This window comes from Cynara cardunculus (genome assembly GCF_001531365.2).
Source record: "Cynara cardunculus var. scolymus isolate 2C chromosome LG 16, CcrdV1, whole genome shotgun sequence".
Classification (NCBI taxonomy): Eukaryota; Viridiplantae; Streptophyta; class Magnoliopsida; order Asterales; family Asteraceae; genus Cynara; species Cynara cardunculus.
In genome coordinates, this window is record NC_037543.1 from 20,863,304 (window position 1) to 20,884,740 (window position 21,437).

Genomic DNA, 21,437 nt, shown 5'->3' on the forward strand with positions numbered 1-21,437 from the left:
TTTGAAAATGGACATTTATTTTAGGACAAACTAAAATAGAAATGTAGACACTTATTTTTGAACAGAGGAAGTGATAAAATGTTAATATCTTTCCATTTATACCTATTTCACTTGATAAATAGGTTTCTAGGGTTGATTTTTTTAATGTGTTATTTTTTCACATAATCAATAATTATAGTAAAACTTGACAACTTGACATTTGCAGCATCAGCGGTTACAATTGCCTCTTTTTTAAGTATATAATATTTATATACAGCAAATGCAACAAATAAACTCACACACCCTCTTCACCTTTGGTAAGGTTTGAACCTCTGACCTCCTAGAAGGCCAAAGACTACGATAACCGCTAGGCCAAAGGCCATTTAGTTACAACTCCCTGTTACATGTCAAATTGGCTACATAATAAAAATAATTGGATGTTTGTTACGTTACTTGAGAAAAAAGTTCATTCGTTACATAAAATAAGAATTAAAGGAAACGTTATTGCAGTTTGGCCTTTTTGAACCTAATTTGTTTTTGTCGAATACAGTTTTGATAGATATTTTCAAATTATTTACGTTTTTAATCAAGTTTGTTTATTCGGACGTCAACATTTTCGTATTTGTTGAACTAAAAACTAGAAGATAACTGCAAACACCGTTGCATCGATCTGATTCGATTGTGTGAAGGTCAAGAAAAGTTTTTATATTTATATTTGATTGTGACATCTCAGACTAATCGTATCAGATATTGTTTTTTTTGGTTAAATCTGGCCTCACAGCTTTAAAACACGTCTGATAGAAGAGGTATACAGTCTCTTATAAGAAAACATCTGTTCCTCTCCCCAACCGATGTAGGGTCTTACAGATTATTTTTTGTACTAATGTTTTATTACGTATTCGGGACGTATTGGCACTTTACATTGTATGGACACGTCATCATCGAATTTATTTTTAACTCGTGATTTTTATATGATTATTGGGATTAAGTACGTAGGCACAAACTGCACCGCTCTTCGAAGTGTTGTTTTTTGCAGTTTGAAGCATATATGGTGCGGTTTATAATTTTGCCCTAAATCGTAACAGATTCTGAATATTTTATGCATTTTATAAAGATATTGTGTTTGTGACTTAAGGGTTCTTAAGGGCTCGTTTGTAAAGTTCCAAACATAAAGTTCGGAATACTTTATTTCATCTCTATATTTTTTTACATGATCCATCACGAATCACGATAAGTAACAACATCGTGCAGCAGTACTACAAATAAACATCTGGTTTTTTTAGGAACGTTAACAATGAACCCCACGTCTTGTGACAAACTGCTTAGAGCTCCTCTCTATTCATCAGATGCTTGCTTGGTTTCATCTTCAGGTGCCTTCTCTGCTTGTTCATTTTCATTGTTCTTGCGGTTTGCAGCCTTCAGAACATGAGCGAAATCGCCTTTCTCCATGAAGAGTTGCGAAAAATGGTGTCTGCAGTAAAGAACGCTGTTGTGGGCAGCATATGAGGAGTGCGTCAAAGGACAACCCCTATAAGCACACCTGAAACAACGTTTGTGGTACGGTTCACCTTCCATCGTAATCTGGTTTCACCAAAAATTACTCGTTAGTTGTTAGCAGAGATGCAAGTTATCTGTTCCCGACTAATATGGGCGTCCAATCCTCTTAACTTTTAAGGTACGGTCCGATTAACAAACAAAACGTCTTTAATAAGTCATTAGGTTGAAAGCTATGACTGATCTGGACCCCACAGTCATAACTGTCCGGACCAGGCCCATAGTCAATTGTTCTTATGCTGAACTAGGTTTGAATACCTAGTCCTAATCTGATCATTTTCAAACCAGTTCTTATCTAGGAAATTAAATATCGTTTCGACATATGAAAATGTAATTGTGGAATCAACGACGAACAAACCTGTTCGAGAGGATAAACAGTTTTGTGACAGGCAGGGCATTTGTCTTGGGTGCCCGTGAAGAAAGATGCGAATTTGTGTGGAGCACGTGCCTGTGTATCATAATAATCAATCAGTTCTTTTGTTTTGTTAATAACATATCAGTATTTTCCAAACAGAAAACGTACCGTTGAATTTTCTTTATTCAGTTTTGCTGCAAGAATTACCGAAAGAAACCATTTAGCGAAAACCCGAAAAATATTTAATTAAATTTAAAATAAATTAATAAATAAAATAAATCTTACATGTACGAAAATTCTTGCTGAAATTTCCAGTTTCTTTGAATAGTTGTTCGAAATGGGGCTTGCAATATAGGACTCCATCCATGGAGGAGTAGTTGTACATCTTCAATAATAATAATAAATTATTAAAATAATAATAATAAATAAATAAATATGATTAAAAAATAATGTGTTTTTCATTAAGTCATGTATGAATAAAGTTGTCTGTATTGATTTATTTGTCTGTATGAATTGAGAAAGTTTTTTGTTTAGGAAAGTTTTTTTTATAGATGAAAGGAACGTGTTTTTTATAGTTGAGATGGTCGGTTTGGAAAAACCTTGACTTTCTACATAAAACTTTCCCCTATAAGCTTATTGAATAAGTCACTTTCTATATAATAAAGTCATTACCGAAGAGTCATGTATAGCTGACCGAATAAGCTGTAAGTCTCATTAAGCTTGTTAAGTTGCTAAAAAGTAAATCCTAAATTGGACTGAAGCAACCTTGAATATAAAAAAAATAATGAAAATTTCATTTGTTAAAGAAGAAAATTCGGTTCCAATCTGATTTCTTCTAATCCCAATTGATTCTTCGATTTTTTTGGTTTCACGTATAATTTGTTTTAATCCCAAATGTAACAAATGTAATCTGAAAATTGCAGTCATATCTTAATAAAAAGAACAAATAAACTCGTTAGTCAAATGTCCAAAATACTCTTAGCAATGATAATACAGAAGAATCGTATAGATAATATCATGAAACGAAAAATAGGAAGAAAAAGAAACATACCACAAGATTGCCTTTGCAATGCGTGCATTTGAAGCACGATTTATGATAAATGACGCCATCGACGGTCATATAATCAATGAAATGAACAACCTTATTGCAAGCATTGCATCTATCGACGGTCCCTGCAAATCCCATTTTATCCTTTCTGTTTTTTTGAACGGAAAAAGTTAAGAAAGGGATCGAAGTTGGGTCGATAAAATACGAACAAGAAAGATCAAAGAAAACAGGAAATTTACAAACACAATTATTTTCCACATTGGTTTCTTTGTCGAATGTCGAATTTATACAACGTGAAGTTGAAACGTGGTTGGAGATCCTAATAACAATGAGATAAAATAGGATGGTTAATCCAGTTTTGATGGCATAAAAAAAGGGGGAGCCTTTTCAGTTTTGACAGATTCTGTATACGTCGTAATTAAAAAAAAAATATTATTATATGTTGATACAGTCTAATATTCTGTCTTATTTTGATATATTCTTTAATATTTTCTTTACAACATGATACTATTATTACTTCAATTGCTGAAGTGTATGTCTTTATCAGTATATTTATAATAAGCACGTACAGTTTTTTTTTTAAAGTCAAACGGCTTAATGGGATCGTGTGTGTTTAATATACAAAGTGTCACATATCGATATGCAATAAAAACATCATTTCTTGACATGGTTATATGACAATAAAGATTTCAATTTCATTTCATAACACCTTTCACCACGTTGTTGACCGACACCGAATTAGCAAACCCCAAAACGTATCATGTATGCTATATGTGTCGTGGATATCTATACAACAAAGCTACAATTAGGTGCATATTTGCTGAATTGACATCCTGGTTCCATTTCTCGTTACACAATCTTTTCCGTAAATGTCAACTTTGACTACGTTGGGTTCATTGAATTATTTTGTTTTTTTAAAGGATATTCTAGGCTATGCTTGGACTAATCCCAACAATTGTGATTGTAGGAAATAAGCCCTGATAAACTTAGTGATCACAGTTGTTGTGTACGTTTGGAATCGAATCTTGGACAGATGAGCTATTCCACCACATCCCCCAAGACCTCAACCACTACTCTACAACCCTTGTGATTTTGAATTATATTATTTATGATCATTATTGCACATTGCGAAGATCGACCGAAAAGTTGAGGCCATTTCATGACTATCCACCGGATTGTGGGGATATATGCGTGATAAATAAATGGGAAATGCTTTCCACGTCTTAAAATAAGTGTTCATAATAAAAAGGACACTTTTAATGAATTAAATGACAATTTTACCCTTTACTATTAGGGTCTAATTAATTATCTACATCATAACTAAAGGTAGAGTGGGAAAATATCCACTTATTTTTTAAAAGTGAACATTTATTTTGAAACAAACTGAAATAGAAATGTGGACATTTATTTTAGAACGGAAAAAGTAGATATGAATCTATTTATAGAAATTGCGTTCAGCATAGGCCTCAACCGGATCATTTTTGTTAGATCTACCCTATTTTACAGCATTTATCACACCCAAACACCATAAAATACGGTTGTTACAAGTAAATCGATACACCTAGCCGAACCAACGTCATTTTGTATACGAAATCCCAATAAAACTATTAAATTAAACTATATCAACTACGTTGTTCTAAATGAACCCCTTCTATCGCTAAACGAAACACCTCCACCAATTTTCACACTCACATAGACCGACATCAAGTTCTACGTTTTTATATTTTTCAATGCACGATTAGACCTAAAAAGAACTTATTTAACAACACCCTATCAACTAACAACAAATAAGGCCCTGCCAAAGCCCTTGCGGCCAGGTACGAACCTACATTCATTGATACAGTAACACGAGCCACCGTTTCATGGATCATTCATAATGGGAGAGAAGTATGTTTCTAAAGGGTGTCACCATATAGTTTTTGAAATTGAAAATTAAGCACAAGACTTTGATGGCGTATATGGTTAATGCTTCCGCCTTGGTACAAAAGACCCAGGTTTGAGTCTCACTGGTGTCAAATTTGTTACTTTTTAGCTTAAATTTTGGTGTTTTTTTATATATCCAGTGTTTTTAAAAATAGGCAGGACTCGAACATGGGTCTCTTCTATAGAGGGACAAGAAACCAACCAACAGATAAAATTTTCTTTAGATATTTTCTAGGTCCGCCTCTGCTAGTTGCCATGAAAGTTCACCTGCGATGACTTCAAGCCATTCGTCGCGCCTGAGGATTAGTCGATACGCGTAAGCTGACCCGAAAACCATCTTTAAAATAACACAATAAATCAGTATGGAAGTTATATTTCATTATATGAGGCCATTGTGTTTGTTAAACCTTAAAAGAGGGTGGTTGTACCCATTAATACCAAAATAGAGTCTTACTATTTTCTATTTAAATCATACATACATCAGTATTGGGGGAAGAGGCATAAGCCATAGAGTTCAAAGTTGAATTTATGTGATCTGTAAATCCCCCTAGAACCTAAATGCTTCAAATGATACACGAAAATTCGACAATAATATAGGCTGCACGAATATCGAAGAATAGACTCACTCGGCGTGCTTATTTCTCGTGAACGAGGGGACTGTAAATGGGATACCACATGTTGGATGTTACGTATTCGACAATCTCTTCCTGCATCCAACATCAAATTCCCGAAGAATGATTAGTATTATATAAGGCGGACAAATATATCTCTAAATAAACTTGGAAAATGGAATATAGAGTAACAGCTTAATGGGTTAATACTCTGTTTTATTTATTCTGAAGTTAAGACATGACTTTAGTAATTTCCGAGGACATGACCTCTAATAGGAGCTCGTGGAGATGTAGGACTAGGGTAAGGGGCTACGGGTAGAGATCCGTAGCTAGAGTAGACCTGAGGTAGGGAGCCGGATAGGTAGAGGGTGGGAGATAGGGTTAGTAAGTTAGACCAACGGTGTGTGGTTTCCTTGAATAAGTTATGCTTTTCTTGTATCTACTTCTGTTTGTATGTTATTGCTCTCTCTTAACCAACTTTTCAAATCTCTGTCATTCTTGCTTTCTCTTTGTGTCACACTTTTCACAAGTTGGGGTTCTTCATGGAAACAATCACTCTACTTTTTGAGATAGAGGTTAGGTCTGCGTACATCTTACCAGCCCCAGACCGAGGTGGGATATACTGAGTTTGTTTGGTTTGGTTTTGTAGTTCTATTTATTCTTTTTAAGATTTTTGCACTCAAAAGAAACCAAATATATTGGGAAGTATAGAGGGTTCGGTCATACCTTTGACATGTGGGCAAGCTCTCTGGGCCCGACTTCACCGTGTCCTTCCGCCAGTTCCTCAGCAACAGCTGCCCGAATCACTGCTGCTCCTACTTCAGCAGTAATATGTCGGATGCTGCAAATATAGATCGAGAGTCTCAAGCATCAACCAAGAGTAGACACAATTCATAGTGGACTAGAACTACTTTGTATTGCAATTTTTGACTTGGCTTACTTCAAGAAAATTTGTTTTACTATTTGTTAAAAATATGATACTGTTCAATGTGGACAAAATAAAGGAATATTAGGGGTTGTTTACTAAACACTTACCTTGGTAAGCGCTTACGAGTTCAATTACCTTACCGGGTGAACATAACAAGGACCGAGAATCTTACGTGGTAAGAGGGGAAGGCAAGGATCAAGAGTTTTAACCGGTAAGTGAGGGTGATGACTGATACCCAGTAAGCGCTCACCGGGTTATAAACGCTTACCATCAATCCATTTTTATGGCTGGGAATGTTACCCCGTAAGGTAAATAAGGGTCGTGACTCTTGCCGGCAAGAGTCACCACTCTTATTTACCTTATGGGGTAACATTGCCAGCCATGGATCAATAGTAAGTGCTTATCGAGTAAGAGCCATCACCCTCACTTATCGGGTAAGACTCTTGATCCTTGTCTTCCTTCTTACCGGGTAAGATTCTCAATCCTTGTTATGTTCACCTGATAAAGAAATTGAACAGGTAAGCACTTACCAAGGTAAGTGTTTAGCAAACCTCCTTAATTCCCAAATCACTACCATCAATCTAACCCTTTGATAACTAGGGTTGGGTTCCGGTGAGAACAACCCCTTTTTGTGAGGTGTGAAAAGGTGAAGGTACCTTTATATCATGTGAAGGTTTGTAGATACCCTTATATTGTGGTATGATATAACATTCACACAATATCAAGGTACCTTCACCTTTTCTCACGAAAATGAATATTTCTCACATCATCTTGACTCTAGATAACTAAAGGCCTTTCTATTAGTAGCTTAATGAGCTTAATGAGACTTATAACTTATTCGGTCATCTATACATGGCTATTTGGTAGTGGCTTAATGATATAGAAAGTGACTTATTTAGTAAGCTTCTAAGAGGGAGCTTTATGCAGAAAGCCAAGTTTTTTCCAAATCTGCTCCTCCTAATTGAAAATCACACACCTTCCATCTATGAAAAACCCTCCCAAACAAAAATCTTCCCAATCCATACAGACAGATTAATCCACAGAGACGACTTTATCCATATAGGAGTTAATGGAAAATCAACCAAACAGCCCCTTAATGAGATACAAATGCTATTGTCGTTGCAAATTGGAAACTTTAAAGTTCAAGTGAAACAATAAGCATCTCTACATAGCTGAGAGTAGTACCTATCGATAGATGGATACAATCTCCCCATCTGAATTTCTTCGTCTGTCATATAAGAAGCAAGGCTGTACAGAAAAAAGTTATATTAGCTGGCAATAGGGATCTCGTGGGCTTGTTAGCGAGCCTGGGTCAAGGGGGAGCAGGAACCCCACACTTAGGGGGCTCAAGGTCAATGTGGGGGCTTGCTTCCCTGACCCAGACTCAGGGTCAAGGGGTGCACGGTGCACCAAACTGGCCCATTTCATTAGCATAAACCCTTTTTTTGGTGTACATTTTACAACCAAGAGACGAACAATTCTACTTAAGGTCAACCGAAAAGACATAACTGATAACGTCTAACAATCCTACCAGGACCCCCATAACTACTTTTGTGTATAAATACCCATATCATGAAGTAGATTTTAGCCATTGGTACTAAGTATAAAAACAAACTAAGTGGCTCTAAATTTACCATTCAGAAGCTGCTTGCAACATTCCATCGGATATAAAATGAGCACCAGAGAGGAGAGATCCCAAACCAATCCTGCAAAAGCAAAAAATATCAAACAGATATGAACAGCGAAAACGTATTTCTATAACAACAATGTCAAACAAGCACTGACCCAGGGAAGAGGTACATGTTATTTGCTTGATTCACGTGACCTACTTTGCCATTTCCTGCCCATGTGTTATATACAGTAGAGTAAGAACAAGCAGGCAAAAATGGCAGAACCATTTCTGTTGGTTTAGATTACAGTACAGAGAAAATACAGATTAATTGAAGATAGAATTAGTAGCCGGAGAAATACAACGTGAAGAAACAGTACCAAGATCAACATTCTCAAAAGGGCTCCCGCTTCCAAAAACTATATTTTCACCGGCATGCTTGAAAGCATCGACAGCAGTGCATTCAGCTGTTTCATGAGTTATATATAAATAAATAATAGAAATTTGTGGCTTTGTTAGAGGATGCATCTAATAATTCACAAAGACAAACCATTCAATGTGGGGTTTGACATGGCGAAAATAGCAGGTTTAGGAGAATCAGAGTTTCGCATGGCTTTAAGCACCTGTATATTTGACAAGCAAACGATATGACCAACGAATGAATGCAACAAAGCAAATTTAGAAGTTTTATTATACTTCCAAGACTCGTGAGTTCCTGATCAGATTTTTATTATTGTTAGAAAAGAACATATTAGATGAGAGAAAAATTGAGAAATGGGAATCAGAATATGGGAGGGAAACAGAAAGAAAAAAGAATGGAAGGAGATGGACTTCTCGCTCATATCTTGGCTGCATTACTGTTAGACAAGGTATTAGGATCGAAAACCATGCACACGATCTTAATTGCAGGAAATGAAAGAGAATAGGATTTTATAATGAGATTCTTGAATTCTGATAAAGAGTACTCAGAAAAAAGAAAACACCATCTTTTTAGAGAAGATAAAAAAGAGGATAAGAGAACATAATTGTCATCCTCAACCATCAACCATCATAACCCAATTAACTGAATTCATGCTAAGTTGGTAATTTCATTATGAGATTCTTGCAAAGTCACGAACTAGTTTTAAGTTGAAGTAGGCTCCATATTCAACACTAGGGCAGCTACTTATAGCAACTACTAGATATTCAACACTATGTCTCTGATTACAAGGTGCAAGTAGTGAGTAACAATGTGCACAAATACCATTTATATGCAATAAAATTAGCTCATGAGAACTTACACTTCATAAAAAACGAAAAAAGATTAAACTTAGGACAATCTACGGTGAAAAGGGTACGTACATGCTCATTGAAAACACCTCCAACTCCAGATAAACCAAGAAGAACATGAGGCTTGACCTTTTCTACCTGCAAAAAACCAGAAATTGGCATTCCCATATGCAATAAAAAGCAAAAACTCTGTAGAATTGCCTCATTCGAGAGAACAAGACCACCCTTTCTCCATGGAAGAATCCCTGATTATTTTGAAAAGAGATGTACCACTTCAAGGAGATCAGATCCCTCATGGAGTCCTAGGCTTTCAACATCGCCAATAGCTTTGGCAAATGGTACAGCTGCTGAGTCGATACCAATTCTCTCTGTTGTGATCAAACCCTGCATCCAAATATTAGAACTTCTCAGATGTGAAAAGAAATGTACATTGGTGAAAAATCCTGTATAATTTTATTAAATATAGGAGACATTTTTCTCTCTTTTTCCTTTACTTCTATAATTTTGGGTGTAATTTAACAACCTCTGTCCTCAATAGCAGTTTTCATAGTAGTGCATTAATTGACAAAACAAACAAGTATAATGAAGATGATAAGTTGGACCATGGCCGTGGATGCCAGTTCTGTAAAGCCATACATCTTTATCAAGTAGGAAAAATTGAGGTTTTGCTGCTGTTCCTGCCATTCTTGCAACCGCCTGGAAGGCCATGTTAAGAACACCAAGCCCTGCACTGAGAACCATATAGCAAGTAAATTTTTCTGGGAATGCCCATAACAGCTATCTTCTACACAGAGTGACAGGAAAGGTTCATCCTAGAAACATTCAAGAGAATTGATGTCTGCACTACCTTCCAGCTCCAACGACAACAATTTTTTGTTTTGCAAAGTCCGATAATGGCAGACCTTGCGCTCTAACAGTTCCAAGCAATCCAGCCAATGCAACACCTGCAGTTCCCTGCAAAGATTCACCTAGGCATGAAGGGCGGGGACTTGAAAGAAACCAACAACACATCAGAAACTGATGGCTTACTTTCGATTCTTATGATGTTTCCAAATCAATGGGAAGAATCAATAAATAGATACTAACCTGTATGTCATCATTGAACATGCAGATCTTCTTACGGTATCTTTCAAGAGTTTCAAAAGCCCACTTGAATTGAAAGTCTTCAAACTAATTTAACATGGCCAATCATAAAAGTGTTCATATGAATTCAACATCACATAAGAAGCCAAACACTTGAAAGAAATGAACCTGGACAATAGCTTTTGGCCAACGTGCATGAAGAGCTTCCATTAATTCATCCACTACGGATATATATTCTTCTCCTTCCAACCTAGGTTGTCGTAGTCCTATATCTGTCAAATAAATTTAGGTGAAAAGTAATCATTATCAAGTCAGATGTGAAAATATTGGGCTAGTTTCCTCTTAGATAAGATGATTTTCAGCCAATTGTTTTGCTGCCTAGATGGGTTACTCTCAACATGTGTAGTGTTTAGGCTTGAACCACTCATAAAAGGCAGTTTCCAGGAGTTTCATGTTGCATGTATTGATGTATCGACTATAGATTGAAAGAAAAATCCAATATGCTGTTAGGCCCACACATAAGGATAAGTTTCACGTTGTCAATAAGGATGGCTTATAGTTAGGAAATTATACAAATAGGGATTAAGAGATTTTGCTTTTTATGCTTAATTTGGTTAAGATTTTTCTGAAGATAGATTAGGAATCATGGAGAAGCTTGCCTCTTGAAGTAAGCTAGTTTTGTTGATCTATTATTGTTTTCGATCAATTTATCTTCTGGGTTCTATCATGTTCTTTTTGTTAAGTATTTAGAAGAGAGAGAGAGAGAGAATATTTGATGTATTGTTGTTGTATTTCAAGAAGTGCATGAATCTTCTATCTATATACACGATAGATATAAGATGGAAGCTAAGTAAGTTATGAGAAGTTGCTAATCTAACATGCTGTCATCATAACACTTTAAAACTTCTAATAATAGATAAGAGCATATAGCTTTAGCATAAGATCCATCAGGATGTAAGACACCCATAAACAGAATATAGACAAAATCATAGAAACAACTTGGAGCCAGCAGGCAGGAAAGTAAAGGTAAAAGAATATCACACATTTGTGTGCACCTATCTACTTACAAAGGGGGTTTTCTAGTAGTTTCTGATTATTAGTTCCAACATCAAGCATAATAGGAAGTATCTGCAATGTAGACCAAGAGTATTAGTAAGTATGGACAGTACAAACACCCAACTATTGAAGATATTGCATTTGAGCAAGTAGTATGGCACATAAATTGAAGTTCAGAAATCAAAAGAGCATACTCTTTGAGGATTGATACCAGCAGCAGCAACATACATATCGAGCTTCCCAATAGGTATGGCCATTCCCTGAACTCCAAGATCACCTAGGCCGAGAATACGACTGCCGTCTGTAAGAACTACCATGTCTACCTGAAATATAGAATAATTTGTTTGTATCTAAATTTAGACGATCAATAATTAACATACAATGTAAAAGCTTGATATAACCAGTTATGACCATTTAGCATGCACAATAAGTAATACAGGAATTTAGCATTTGCATATGGAGAGAACATAATAAAAATTTCATATATGCCACGAGTTAAAAGGGAGCATGACTAGATATAAACACCTTTGTGGTTAAAATACCTGCTTAGCTGGCCAGTTATATATCATGGACATCATCTCTCCCTTATCGTTTGCACTGAAATACATTCCGCGTGGACGTCTATACAATCCTGAATAGTTTTGACATACCAAACCCACGGTTGGCGTGTATATTATTGGAGCAAAATCCTTAATATTATCAATAAGTACCTGTAAAGAAACATTATGAGGTTACTTTTAATTTATTACGATGTTTATGGCTTCACAGAGTAAATTATCTACCAGAATACTTACTCGATAATATAATGTCTCATTCCTATCGTGTAGTCTATTTAAGATTCTCCATTTTGCCAATGATACAGAACTCAGAGGTTGACCTTCTGTATTATGTTCCAATGATCGATATGATTCCACTAGCAGAAATTAAGAAAATGGAGTTTATAGCCTTAGTACCATTCTTGTAACCAATAAAACTCTGAAAAATTGACACCAAAAAATTTGGGAAAATAAGTCATAAAAACATGTGTAGAAAGACAACACACTTATCTTTTGAAGACAGAAAAACTTAAGTCATTGCATCAGTGACATTTGCAACTAATTTGTCATAAATGACATCTTGACAACTGGAAAATGGATAATTGAACATTATTATAGCATCCTTATCATATATATCTTGAAGCTCCTCCGTGTATACTGTTATACAGGAAATAATTTTGCTCCACACGTAAAGTCGCTCATTTTTTTATCTGGCAGCTTGATAACACACATCATGCAGACATGCGGAATTCATGTCTAGAGATGGGAACTTCGTGTTGGTCCTTTTCTTGTTAAGAATTAGAATATAAGATTATGCCCTCTAAAATTATCTATAAAGAAGCTTCTATATGTGTATATGTCTCTTAAATAGCTCGGAGTATTTATCTGCTTGTCCACAAGCATTTTACCATTGTTTGCAAAATATACGCGTGTAACACAGTACCAAACACAAGTACACAATTGTCTAACTGAGATGGGTATAGATTAAGTATGAACTACACAGCTGATTCCACAATAAAATCACCGACTTAAGTAAAGCTATAACCAAAAATGACTTGAAAAGATATGGTAGCAAAGTGAAAGGAGTTCACAAACAGTAGGAACTCACTAAATCGATCATATTGCTGATCAAATGATATGACACGAGGTGGGAGGAGACCACGGAGTCCAAGTCGATCTCTTTCTGTCATGGGAAACCCAGTATCCTGCTCTTGGAAAACAATAATGAGTAAAGCATAATGAAAGACACTCACTATGTTTGACCACTTAATTTTGAAAAACTTCCTAATGTATTTTATCCTTTATTGCAGAACTTGACATTGAATGACCAACTGGTCATAAAACAGTCCTGATATTGAATGATCAATTGGTCACAGTGAGATTATAAAGCAAGAATACATGAAAGTTTTTAATTTAATAATTGGAATTACAAATCTTATCATACACATGGTTTTAGAAATCGTTCTTTGCATCCTGGACGAGGCTTACGCCTTGGCCCAGTGAGGCGGTTCGTTGAGGCATGAGGCGATGTTGAGGCGTACGCTTCAGATGATCTACTTTGGTAATGGTTTTTTTTGGACTTTTTTATAAGTGTATGGCATTGGTATTACTTCGCTTTATAGTATGAAAGTCTTTTTGTATTTTAAAAAACTAAAAGTCAAAGCACAATGACCTCGACTTGTACTTTTAATATTTTAAGATCCAAAAGCTAGGATTTTCTCCTCCCAATCAAGAAGTGTGGTTGAACCCTTCCTCTTCCTCCAAGCAACCAATTTTCCATATCTTGTCAGCCTATCTCACAGTTTCACTCGTTCTGTCAAGAACCACTGAACCAACGCCTCTTTGTAATTCAGTATTATATAATATATACACATACAAATTATATATATTTGTACAGTATGTATTTATATTTCGGCCTCGTGCTTACGCCTCAGACCGTCTCGCCTCGTTGAGGGAAAACTGCATTTTAAAACCTAGATCATACATGCTACATTCTTCCAATCTACTCTGCTTAACATATCAAACAGAAGTTTCATACTCCACCAACTTAAACAAAAATAACCCTCAACTTTTAAGGCAAATCGAGCAATTTCCATATTCCAATTTGATTTCAACTTTTCCACACATCAAATAACTAAAATTTCTACTTCTAGAATCTGTTCTAAGCTTTTAGCTAGTTCAAAACCTTTTTCAACAAGTATTCAACTCAATTTAAAGCTGAAAGCCAGCTCAAGTAAAGGGCATGAAGAACACCATACTTCGAACAGATAAATCCGTTGACTCACAATCACTTCATCACAACAAACTAACCTTATTAAACCACGGATCATGAAGAATATCAGATCCACGTTTATGAATAATACAAGGACCAGGAATCGAAGACCCCGACGCCGCAATAGACAACCCCCGCGATTGCCGGAGATTCAACGCTGCCGCAGCAGATCGAGCCACCGTTCTCCTCCACATTTCCTTGAACTTGAACACAAAAACTCTACAGAAAAGTGTGGGTTGCGTGGTGTGTATACATATAAGACACAGAGAATCTGTATGTATAGGTTTATCGTCAGAAAGAAGCTTCTTTTTTTCAGTTGAAGCATTGAAACTGTTTTGAGAAATGGAGGACGGAGGCAGTGAGGCTGACCGAGATTTACGGGCAGATGAACAAGAGGACGGATGTGAAAGACTTTCAATTCGGGCAGGGTAATGATTTGATGGAGCTGCCCGAAGAATGATGACGTCAACTTTTTGGCGGCCAAGGGCTTTTCCGTCATTTCATATTTCTCATTTTGGTTCGCCACATATTTCACGAAGTGAACCGACAGAACCCGGATTTGTTTTTTGAAAAAAAGGAAATCCGACCCGAGAAAATCAAAAGGTAGAGAATAAATTATATTTTTAGTCCTTAAGGTTTGTTAAAAACTATTATTTTAGTACTTGTATTTTTTCAAAATTACAATTTCATCCTTATAGTTTACATTTTATTGTTGTTTTCGTTCTTATAATTTATAATTTATAATTTATTGTAGTTTTTTGTCTTTATTGTTTACCTCACCGGATATATATGATAAAGACCAAGAATCTTACCCGATAAAAGCAAGACAAGAACCATGAGTCTTACCCGGTAAGTGAGGACGATGACTCTCACCACGGTAACGCTTACGGGAAAATTGTTGCATACGATGTCGTTTTGGTGGACTAAAATCTTACTCGATAAGTAAATAATAATGTTAAATTTTACAGATAAACATTTAATGGGTAAGTGCTTGGTAAAGGACCCCTTAAGTTAGCTTATGGTTATAAAACATAACATAAAACTGAATTAAATTAGAATCAAATTGGTTTTTTATCTCCCCGGTTTCATCGAGCCCATTAATTAGGTTTAAAAGATTGTTAAACTTGAACTCACTGAGTTGACTGACATTTTACGTCCTAAAACAAGTCAACTTGACAACGCACATCTCTAATGACCATTGAGCAACGAGTTCTTTTGCCCATTTTACCATCTGTTGTATCGATACACGATGACACACGTTTCTTGCTCGTTATCAGATAATCACTTAATCACAAACGTTTATTACAGTTAATAGTTTTCATTTCTTGTCTCGGTGGAAAACCATTAGAATACAAAAGACTAATGACATTATCGTCCAACCTCATCTTATGTCGACAACGTGTAAATGATGACTTGTTGCAAACCAGTTGTAAGATCCCACATCGGTTGGGAAGAGGAATTAAGATTAACCTTATAAAAGACTGGATACCTCTTTTATCATACGTTGATTCCAGGTGTGGACACAACAGACATATTCGTGTAGGTTGGCTTGGGATGTTACAAATTGATACACAACATTATCTCGTACCCACAGCCGGTATGGGGAGATAAATTGCATGTGCAGATGAATGGTGCCTAGTGTTGAATCCCAGACTTTTCATTAATTTTACAAGGATATCCACCTTTTTATTTGTTTAGATTAAGGTGGTGTTTGTTTTTTTTTAATCTCTTATTTTACCACTTATGTCTGATTCGGTTAGACATAAGGCAATTCAGACCGTTTTTTTTCCAGAGCCACTTATCCCTTATTTTCCTCTTAAAAATTAAGTGATAATCTAGCAACTTATTTTCCTCTTAAAAATTAAGTGATAATCTAGCAATTTATTTTCCTCTTAATCCTGAAGACTATCTAGAGAACCGATTCTACTTCATCATTTGATCGACTTCACCCTCCATCGATCGACTTCACCCTCCTCACCGTCTCAATCGACCAACTTCACCCTCCTCACCGTCTCAATCGACCAACTTCACCCTTCATCTCCTCTGGTGGCTTCAAATCGACCCAAATCAGATCCAAAACAAGAGGGTTTTCTTCCCTGTGGGTTTTCGCCACTGTGTGTTTTCGTTTCTGTGTAACCAGTAGTTGTGCACCTTTATCCTCGTGAATCAAGGTATTTTCGTCCCTGTAGTTTTCGTGACGATGGAGATTTGCTTTGATTTTAAAGGTGGATTTGGGCGTTTGATTTTAGAAGAGTGGTGATGGACGGTGGTTGATGGTGGTGAGATGAGGGTGGAGATTGAGGATGGAAGGCTTGATCTGGAGGAGAAGGAAGAATTAAAGGAATCTTGGAAACATAAACAGAAGTAAAATCAGAAATTATACATATTTATATGTTTGTTGGTTACAAAAGCAAACTATTGATTCATATTTCAGATTTCAAATGTTTGTTGGTTTACAAAAACAAACAGTCTGACTGACTCAGATATCAGACTTCAGCACCACCTCTTAAAAATCAGAAGTGAAATCAAATTTCAGACTTCAGTACCTCTTAAAAAACAAACGCCACCTAAATCATTTAAAGAGTTTTAGAACAATTAAGAGACGTACTTTTTTCCCCCAAACAAGATCCACCTTTTAGTGATTCAGAAGCTACCTCTTAATGAAACTATTGAGAGGTAAACAAACAACCCCTAAGGCAGCATAAACCATTAGGTTGTGCAAAAATGATGTTATGAAAACATGGAAAAACGTTCCCGGTTCTCGGCCCCGCAATAAATGAAACCCATAAAATAAGAAGTTGAAACGAAGAGTCATTGACCCAGTAACATTAGGTTACTGGTAAAGTCAGACTTCTCAAAAGATCAATGGCTCAAACCTTAATAAAGGTAAGAAGTGTGTATAAGTATTTGCTGTATATAAATATTATATATTACATAAAGAAGTTTAATAAGCGAAAATAAAACAAACCTAGTTCTTTTAGGCCCCGGGAACCGAGGTACGACACAAATTAAAGCCAAAACCAGAATGAATTGACGTAAAGCGATTGTTACCGTGAACACGCTTGAAAGTTGAAACAACGTAATTTTGAGCATGCAAAATGCGAACTTTCATACGGGACGACAATCACATACAAAATTTTCCTTGCGAATATGTACAACCGATGAATTCATGTGAGGCTGTTGATCGTCAACTTGACACCTTCGTGGAAAGACGTAGGCGTAAAATCTAGCGTTTGAATCAACTTGCTGATATCCATGGATATGTCGGCCGGTGACTTTACTCCGCGATCGATCTAAAAGCGAAAAACCCGCAACTTCAAACCTTATTACATGCACAAGACATACAAGAAATGCACAAAAAAACCCAAACCCAAGCCTGGCCCGGACCAGAAATATCCTGAGCCCAGGCCAGGTCCGGCCAGAAAGCCCGATCACAACTTGTTTAAGTCCCGGTTTTAGCCCGGCTCAAAAAAGCCTGATTGAACCATCTTTCAATGCCAATGCCCGGCCTCCAATCCGAAAGTGAAAACCACAACTTCAAACTTTATCACAGGCATGACAAGACATTCAAGAGATGCACAAAAAGGCCCCAAGCCGAAGCCTGGACCAGGCCCGAAAAATCACAGGCCCAGGCCCAAAGCTCGATCAGGCCAACTAATTTTTAGGGCCTGGTTTTAACCTGGCCCAAACAAGCCCGATCGGGTCATCTTTCAACCCCAGAGCCTGGCCCGGGCCCGAAAAGGCTAGGCCTTTTTTGGTTTGCTGAAAACAGACTTGGAAGGTTCGGGCCTTGTGCATCGGAGTAAATCATAAGGTGGGTCAAGGTCGAACTTACCGATGATGCAGACACTGGTTTGATCAACGAGGTGTTGTAGCCTCTAACACGAGCCACAACCTCAGCCATTTGGACACGAGATATCCTATCTGGTCCACCGACATTTAGAACCAATCCCAATTTCTTGCCATCTGAAAGTTAACCAAAAATACCCCAAATCTTTACTGTATCTTATCAAAATAAAAATAGAAAATAGAAGGGTTCCAGTTTTTGACTTTAGAGGTCAAACATATAACCTCTTAAATTCGAATTCGAGATGAATATTGGTACAAATTCAACACCATCTTTTTATATGTAATACTTCTTACTAATTTGATACGACGACAAGAAAATTTTATGAAAGCGAAAAGAACTCATTTTGATATCGAAGATGGAAATTAGTATGTTTGACCATAAAAGTCAAACATGAGTAGATAATGGAGAAATGCATGAACTACAACTTGAAATTCTATAAAAACTGAGAAAATATGTAACCTGAAATCCATCTGTTGGATAATATTTTTATGATATTAACAACATCCTTCACATAAACGGGGCAGCGGAATTCATCATGGAAGAACTCGGTTTCTTGACCTTTCGCAAGAACATTATCCATCCACTGTATTTCATAAGTAAAATGTGATCATCAAAAACCGTCTTAAAAACCAAACCAAACAAACTCATTGTATCACACCCGGAGGTGGGGTCGGGATGTAGGCAGATCTGACCTCCACCTCAAAGAATAGAGCGACTGTTGCCACGAAAACCCCTGACTTGTGTAAAGTGTGCGAAAAGAAAGGATAAAACTTGCTCAATCTTTTTTGCGGAGAAAGAACTTGAAAATAAGAAAGGCGGTGAAAACGTGTTAGGAGTGAGCAACAACACACAAAAACCGTCTCAAAAGAAAGTTTCAATCTACTTATATCTACGTACTAATGTGAACTAATGTTGCAAAAAGCAAACCAACCTGAACGGGAAGTGATTTTGAGACGGGCGAGATAGTTTGTGGCCCGAAAATGATGCTACTTCTTAGAATAGCGAAGTTTGACCAGTTTGCAATGATGTATTCTTCTGCTGCCACTTTCGACTTGCCATATACGTTCACAGGAAGAGTCTCGTCGTCTTCTTTATAGAAAGACTTTGTCCCTTCATAAACTGGTAAAAAAGCTCTCGTTAATCTTTATTCCTTCCCACGAACCAAAATTAATGTCCACAATTCTATTTTAGTTTGTCCTAAAACAAGTGTCCGTTGTCTGCTTTCCAATTTTACCCATAATATGATATGGAGAAATTCATTACTCACTCTAGTATTAGGGGTAAAATTGTCATTTATTTAATTAAAAAAAGTTTAATAATTACACATTTCTAAAACTGCATGCCTTTTTCATTGTGGACATTTATTTTGGGACGGAGGAAGTTGAATAAGAAAACATATTCAAGTGAAAAAGAAAGAAAAACAAAAGGGGTAGGGCTTGATTGTACTACCTTGATCGGTTGATAAATGAATAAGAAGCGTCTCTCTTTTGGTGAAACTTGATAACCATTTTACAAGTGAAGAAGGAACGTTAACGGACATGGCAACTGTAGGATCGGTCTCACAAACACGAGGTATGGAAAGCGCAGCACAATTGACCACTATATCGGGCTGCATTACAAATTAAGATGGCTTCATCATATATAGGGTTATAATGGTAATTTTTGTCGGTCAGCATTAAACCCAGAATACTTGGTAAACAGTCATTTTCCAAACAACATTTATTCTAGACAGAGCCGCTTACTTGAGTCGTTCCTCATTCCGAAAGCTCTATATACATGATGCGGACACACAATAGATCAAACCAAACGAACCCAATACATCCTAAGGGGTTGGGATGTATGCAGACTTATCCTCTACCTCAAAGAGGAGAGCAATTGTTTTGTTGAAGAGCTAGAATATAGTTTCAGGCATATCTGACATGAGACTACTTATTAAGCACTATTTGTCATGTGGGATATCTTAAATAAGGGGTTGTTTGAACTCACTGGGAAAGCACTCATTGACAAGAGTTACCAGTCTCACTTACCTTATTGGGTAACATTCTTGGCCATCAAAACGGATTGTTGGTAAACATCTTTTACCTGGTGAGCCCTTACATGGTAAGAGTCTTCTCCCTCACTTATGGGGTAAGGTTCTTAGTCTTTGTCATGCTCAACTGGTAAGGTAAATGATGCCCAATAAGCGCTTACCCAGTAAGCGTTTGGTAAAAGGTCCCCAAGTATCAAGAAAGCAATGACTGAATGGTTATTATATGGTACATGATGCGGTGTAATCGGGTTGGGCAAGAGATTCTGAAAGGAATATCTAATGAAATGCCAATTGAACTCCAAATTACTCGTTGTTAGAGTCTCGCATAGCTAGACTTGAACAATTTCTACTTAATATATGTCCGAACTTCCTTCTTTTCAAGGTATGTAATGGCCCCACATGGCTCTTTCGGACAGTAATCTAATAGGTTCCGCATATTTTCCGAGTTGTAAATACATACCCCCATTGATGAATGCAGAAATCTCTAGAATACCAAATGCCCAAAAAGACAACACAGAAAAATCAAATTTTTGGCATTCGCTATCCCCAAATCTTATTGCTCACAGAAAATAGTACAGAAATCGCCATAGAATTTGGCATTTCCAGATCACAAACTAGAAATGAAATTGGGTGCATGGAATTTCGAAATTAGGAATTCAAATGAGCTCGTTTAGTTCAAATTCGAATAGAATTTTCCCCGATTCTCCAATCTATGAAACTGGAATCCCCAAATAAACATTCAACAATTAGCCGCCATCGTTGTACACCCACTATTCAAATAAGACCTTTTATCGAACTCACAATCAAAATGCCTCATGGAATCAAAACCAAAAAGATGAACAGCATAGCTTATTAAGATCCAATCAATTACTGCCACAGAAAGCAAACCTGGCCAAATGTATGAGAAATGGAGTCAAACCCTTGACCTGTTTGCAAGTTAACTTGAAAATGGGCAGCATGAGGAACATATTGAAGCAAGAGGTGTGGAGGAGGAGAGGAATGGTGTGTGAACGCCATTGATAGATCGAAATCGAATGGTTTTGGGAAATCTGAAAAACATTGTAATAGATGCTGACCCAAGTAACCAGTGCCTCCGATTATCAGTAATCTCTTCTTATTGCTCATTTGTGATTCTCGATCTGATCCTTTTGATGATTCGAATGTTGTTCTAACCACTGTGATTGTGAAGGAAATCCAGGATAGTAAGCAGCAAGAATGCATATCACACCACCATCAATGGTTTCTCAACTATGATTTTAGTCCTTGTGGTTTGTTAAAAATGCGACTTTAGTCCTTATGCTTTCTAAATTACAGTTTTGGTCCATACAGTTTGCA

The 21,437-nt window shown here is 36.6% G+C and overlaps 3 protein-coding genes across 3 annotated transcripts; all 3 read right to left on the bottom strand.

Annotated features, from left to right (window-relative positions):
- Nucleotides 1–1,314: 1,314 nt before the first annotated feature.
- LOC112529106 (LIM domain-containing protein PLIM2c-like) lies at nucleotides 1,315–3,074 on the bottom strand. Its single transcript, XM_025140180.1, has 5 exons — nucleotides 2,940–3,074; nucleotides 2,174–2,273; nucleotides 2,057–2,082; nucleotides 1,892–1,981; nucleotides 1,315–1,560 (listed from the first exon to the last, which is right to left on the bottom strand). Exons 1-5 carry the CDS (start codon nucleotides 3,072–3,074, stop codon nucleotides 1,315–1,317), a joined length of 597 nt encoding a protein of 198 aa, XP_024995948.1.
- A 2,209-nt stretch (nucleotides 3,075–5,283) lies between these two features.
- Nucleotides 5,284–14,478, bottom strand: LOC112529260 (NAD-dependent malic enzyme 59 kDa isoform, mitochondrial-like). The gene is made up of 19 exons (XM_025140446.1): nucleotides 14,262–14,478; nucleotides 13,060–13,156; nucleotides 12,210–12,328; nucleotides 11,958–12,125; nucleotides 11,610–11,738; nucleotides 11,427–11,487; nucleotides 10,528–10,631; nucleotides 10,363–10,446; nucleotides 10,124–10,230; nucleotides 9,913–10,006; nucleotides 9,547–9,660; nucleotides 9,349–9,414; nucleotides 8,558–8,630; nucleotides 8,388–8,474; nucleotides 8,184–8,238; nucleotides 8,033–8,104; nucleotides 7,584–7,646; nucleotides 6,197–6,311; nucleotides 5,284–5,566 (listed from the first exon to the last, which is right to left on the bottom strand). The coding sequence occupies exons 1-19, from the start codon at nucleotides 14,415–14,417 to the stop codon at nucleotides 5,495–5,497; spliced, it is 1,836 nt and encodes a 611-aa protein (XP_024996214.1). The 5' UTR covers nucleotides 14,418–14,478; the 3' UTR covers nucleotides 5,284–5,494.
- A 2,695-nt stretch (nucleotides 14,479–17,173) lies between these two features.
- LOC112529436 (spore coat polysaccharide biosynthesis protein SpsK) lies at nucleotides 17,174–21,315 on the bottom strand. The gene is made up of 6 exons (XM_025140717.1): nucleotides 20,991–21,315; nucleotides 19,523–19,682; nucleotides 19,005–19,192; nucleotides 18,533–18,656; nucleotides 18,059–18,189; nucleotides 17,174–17,516 (listed from the first exon to the last, which is right to left on the bottom strand). Exons 1-6 carry the CDS (start codon nucleotides 21,225–21,227, stop codon nucleotides 17,391–17,393), a joined length of 966 nt encoding a protein of 321 aa, XP_024996485.1. The 5' UTR covers nucleotides 21,228–21,315; the 3' UTR covers nucleotides 17,174–17,390.
- Between the last annotated feature and the right edge of the window lie 122 nt (nucleotides 21,316–21,437).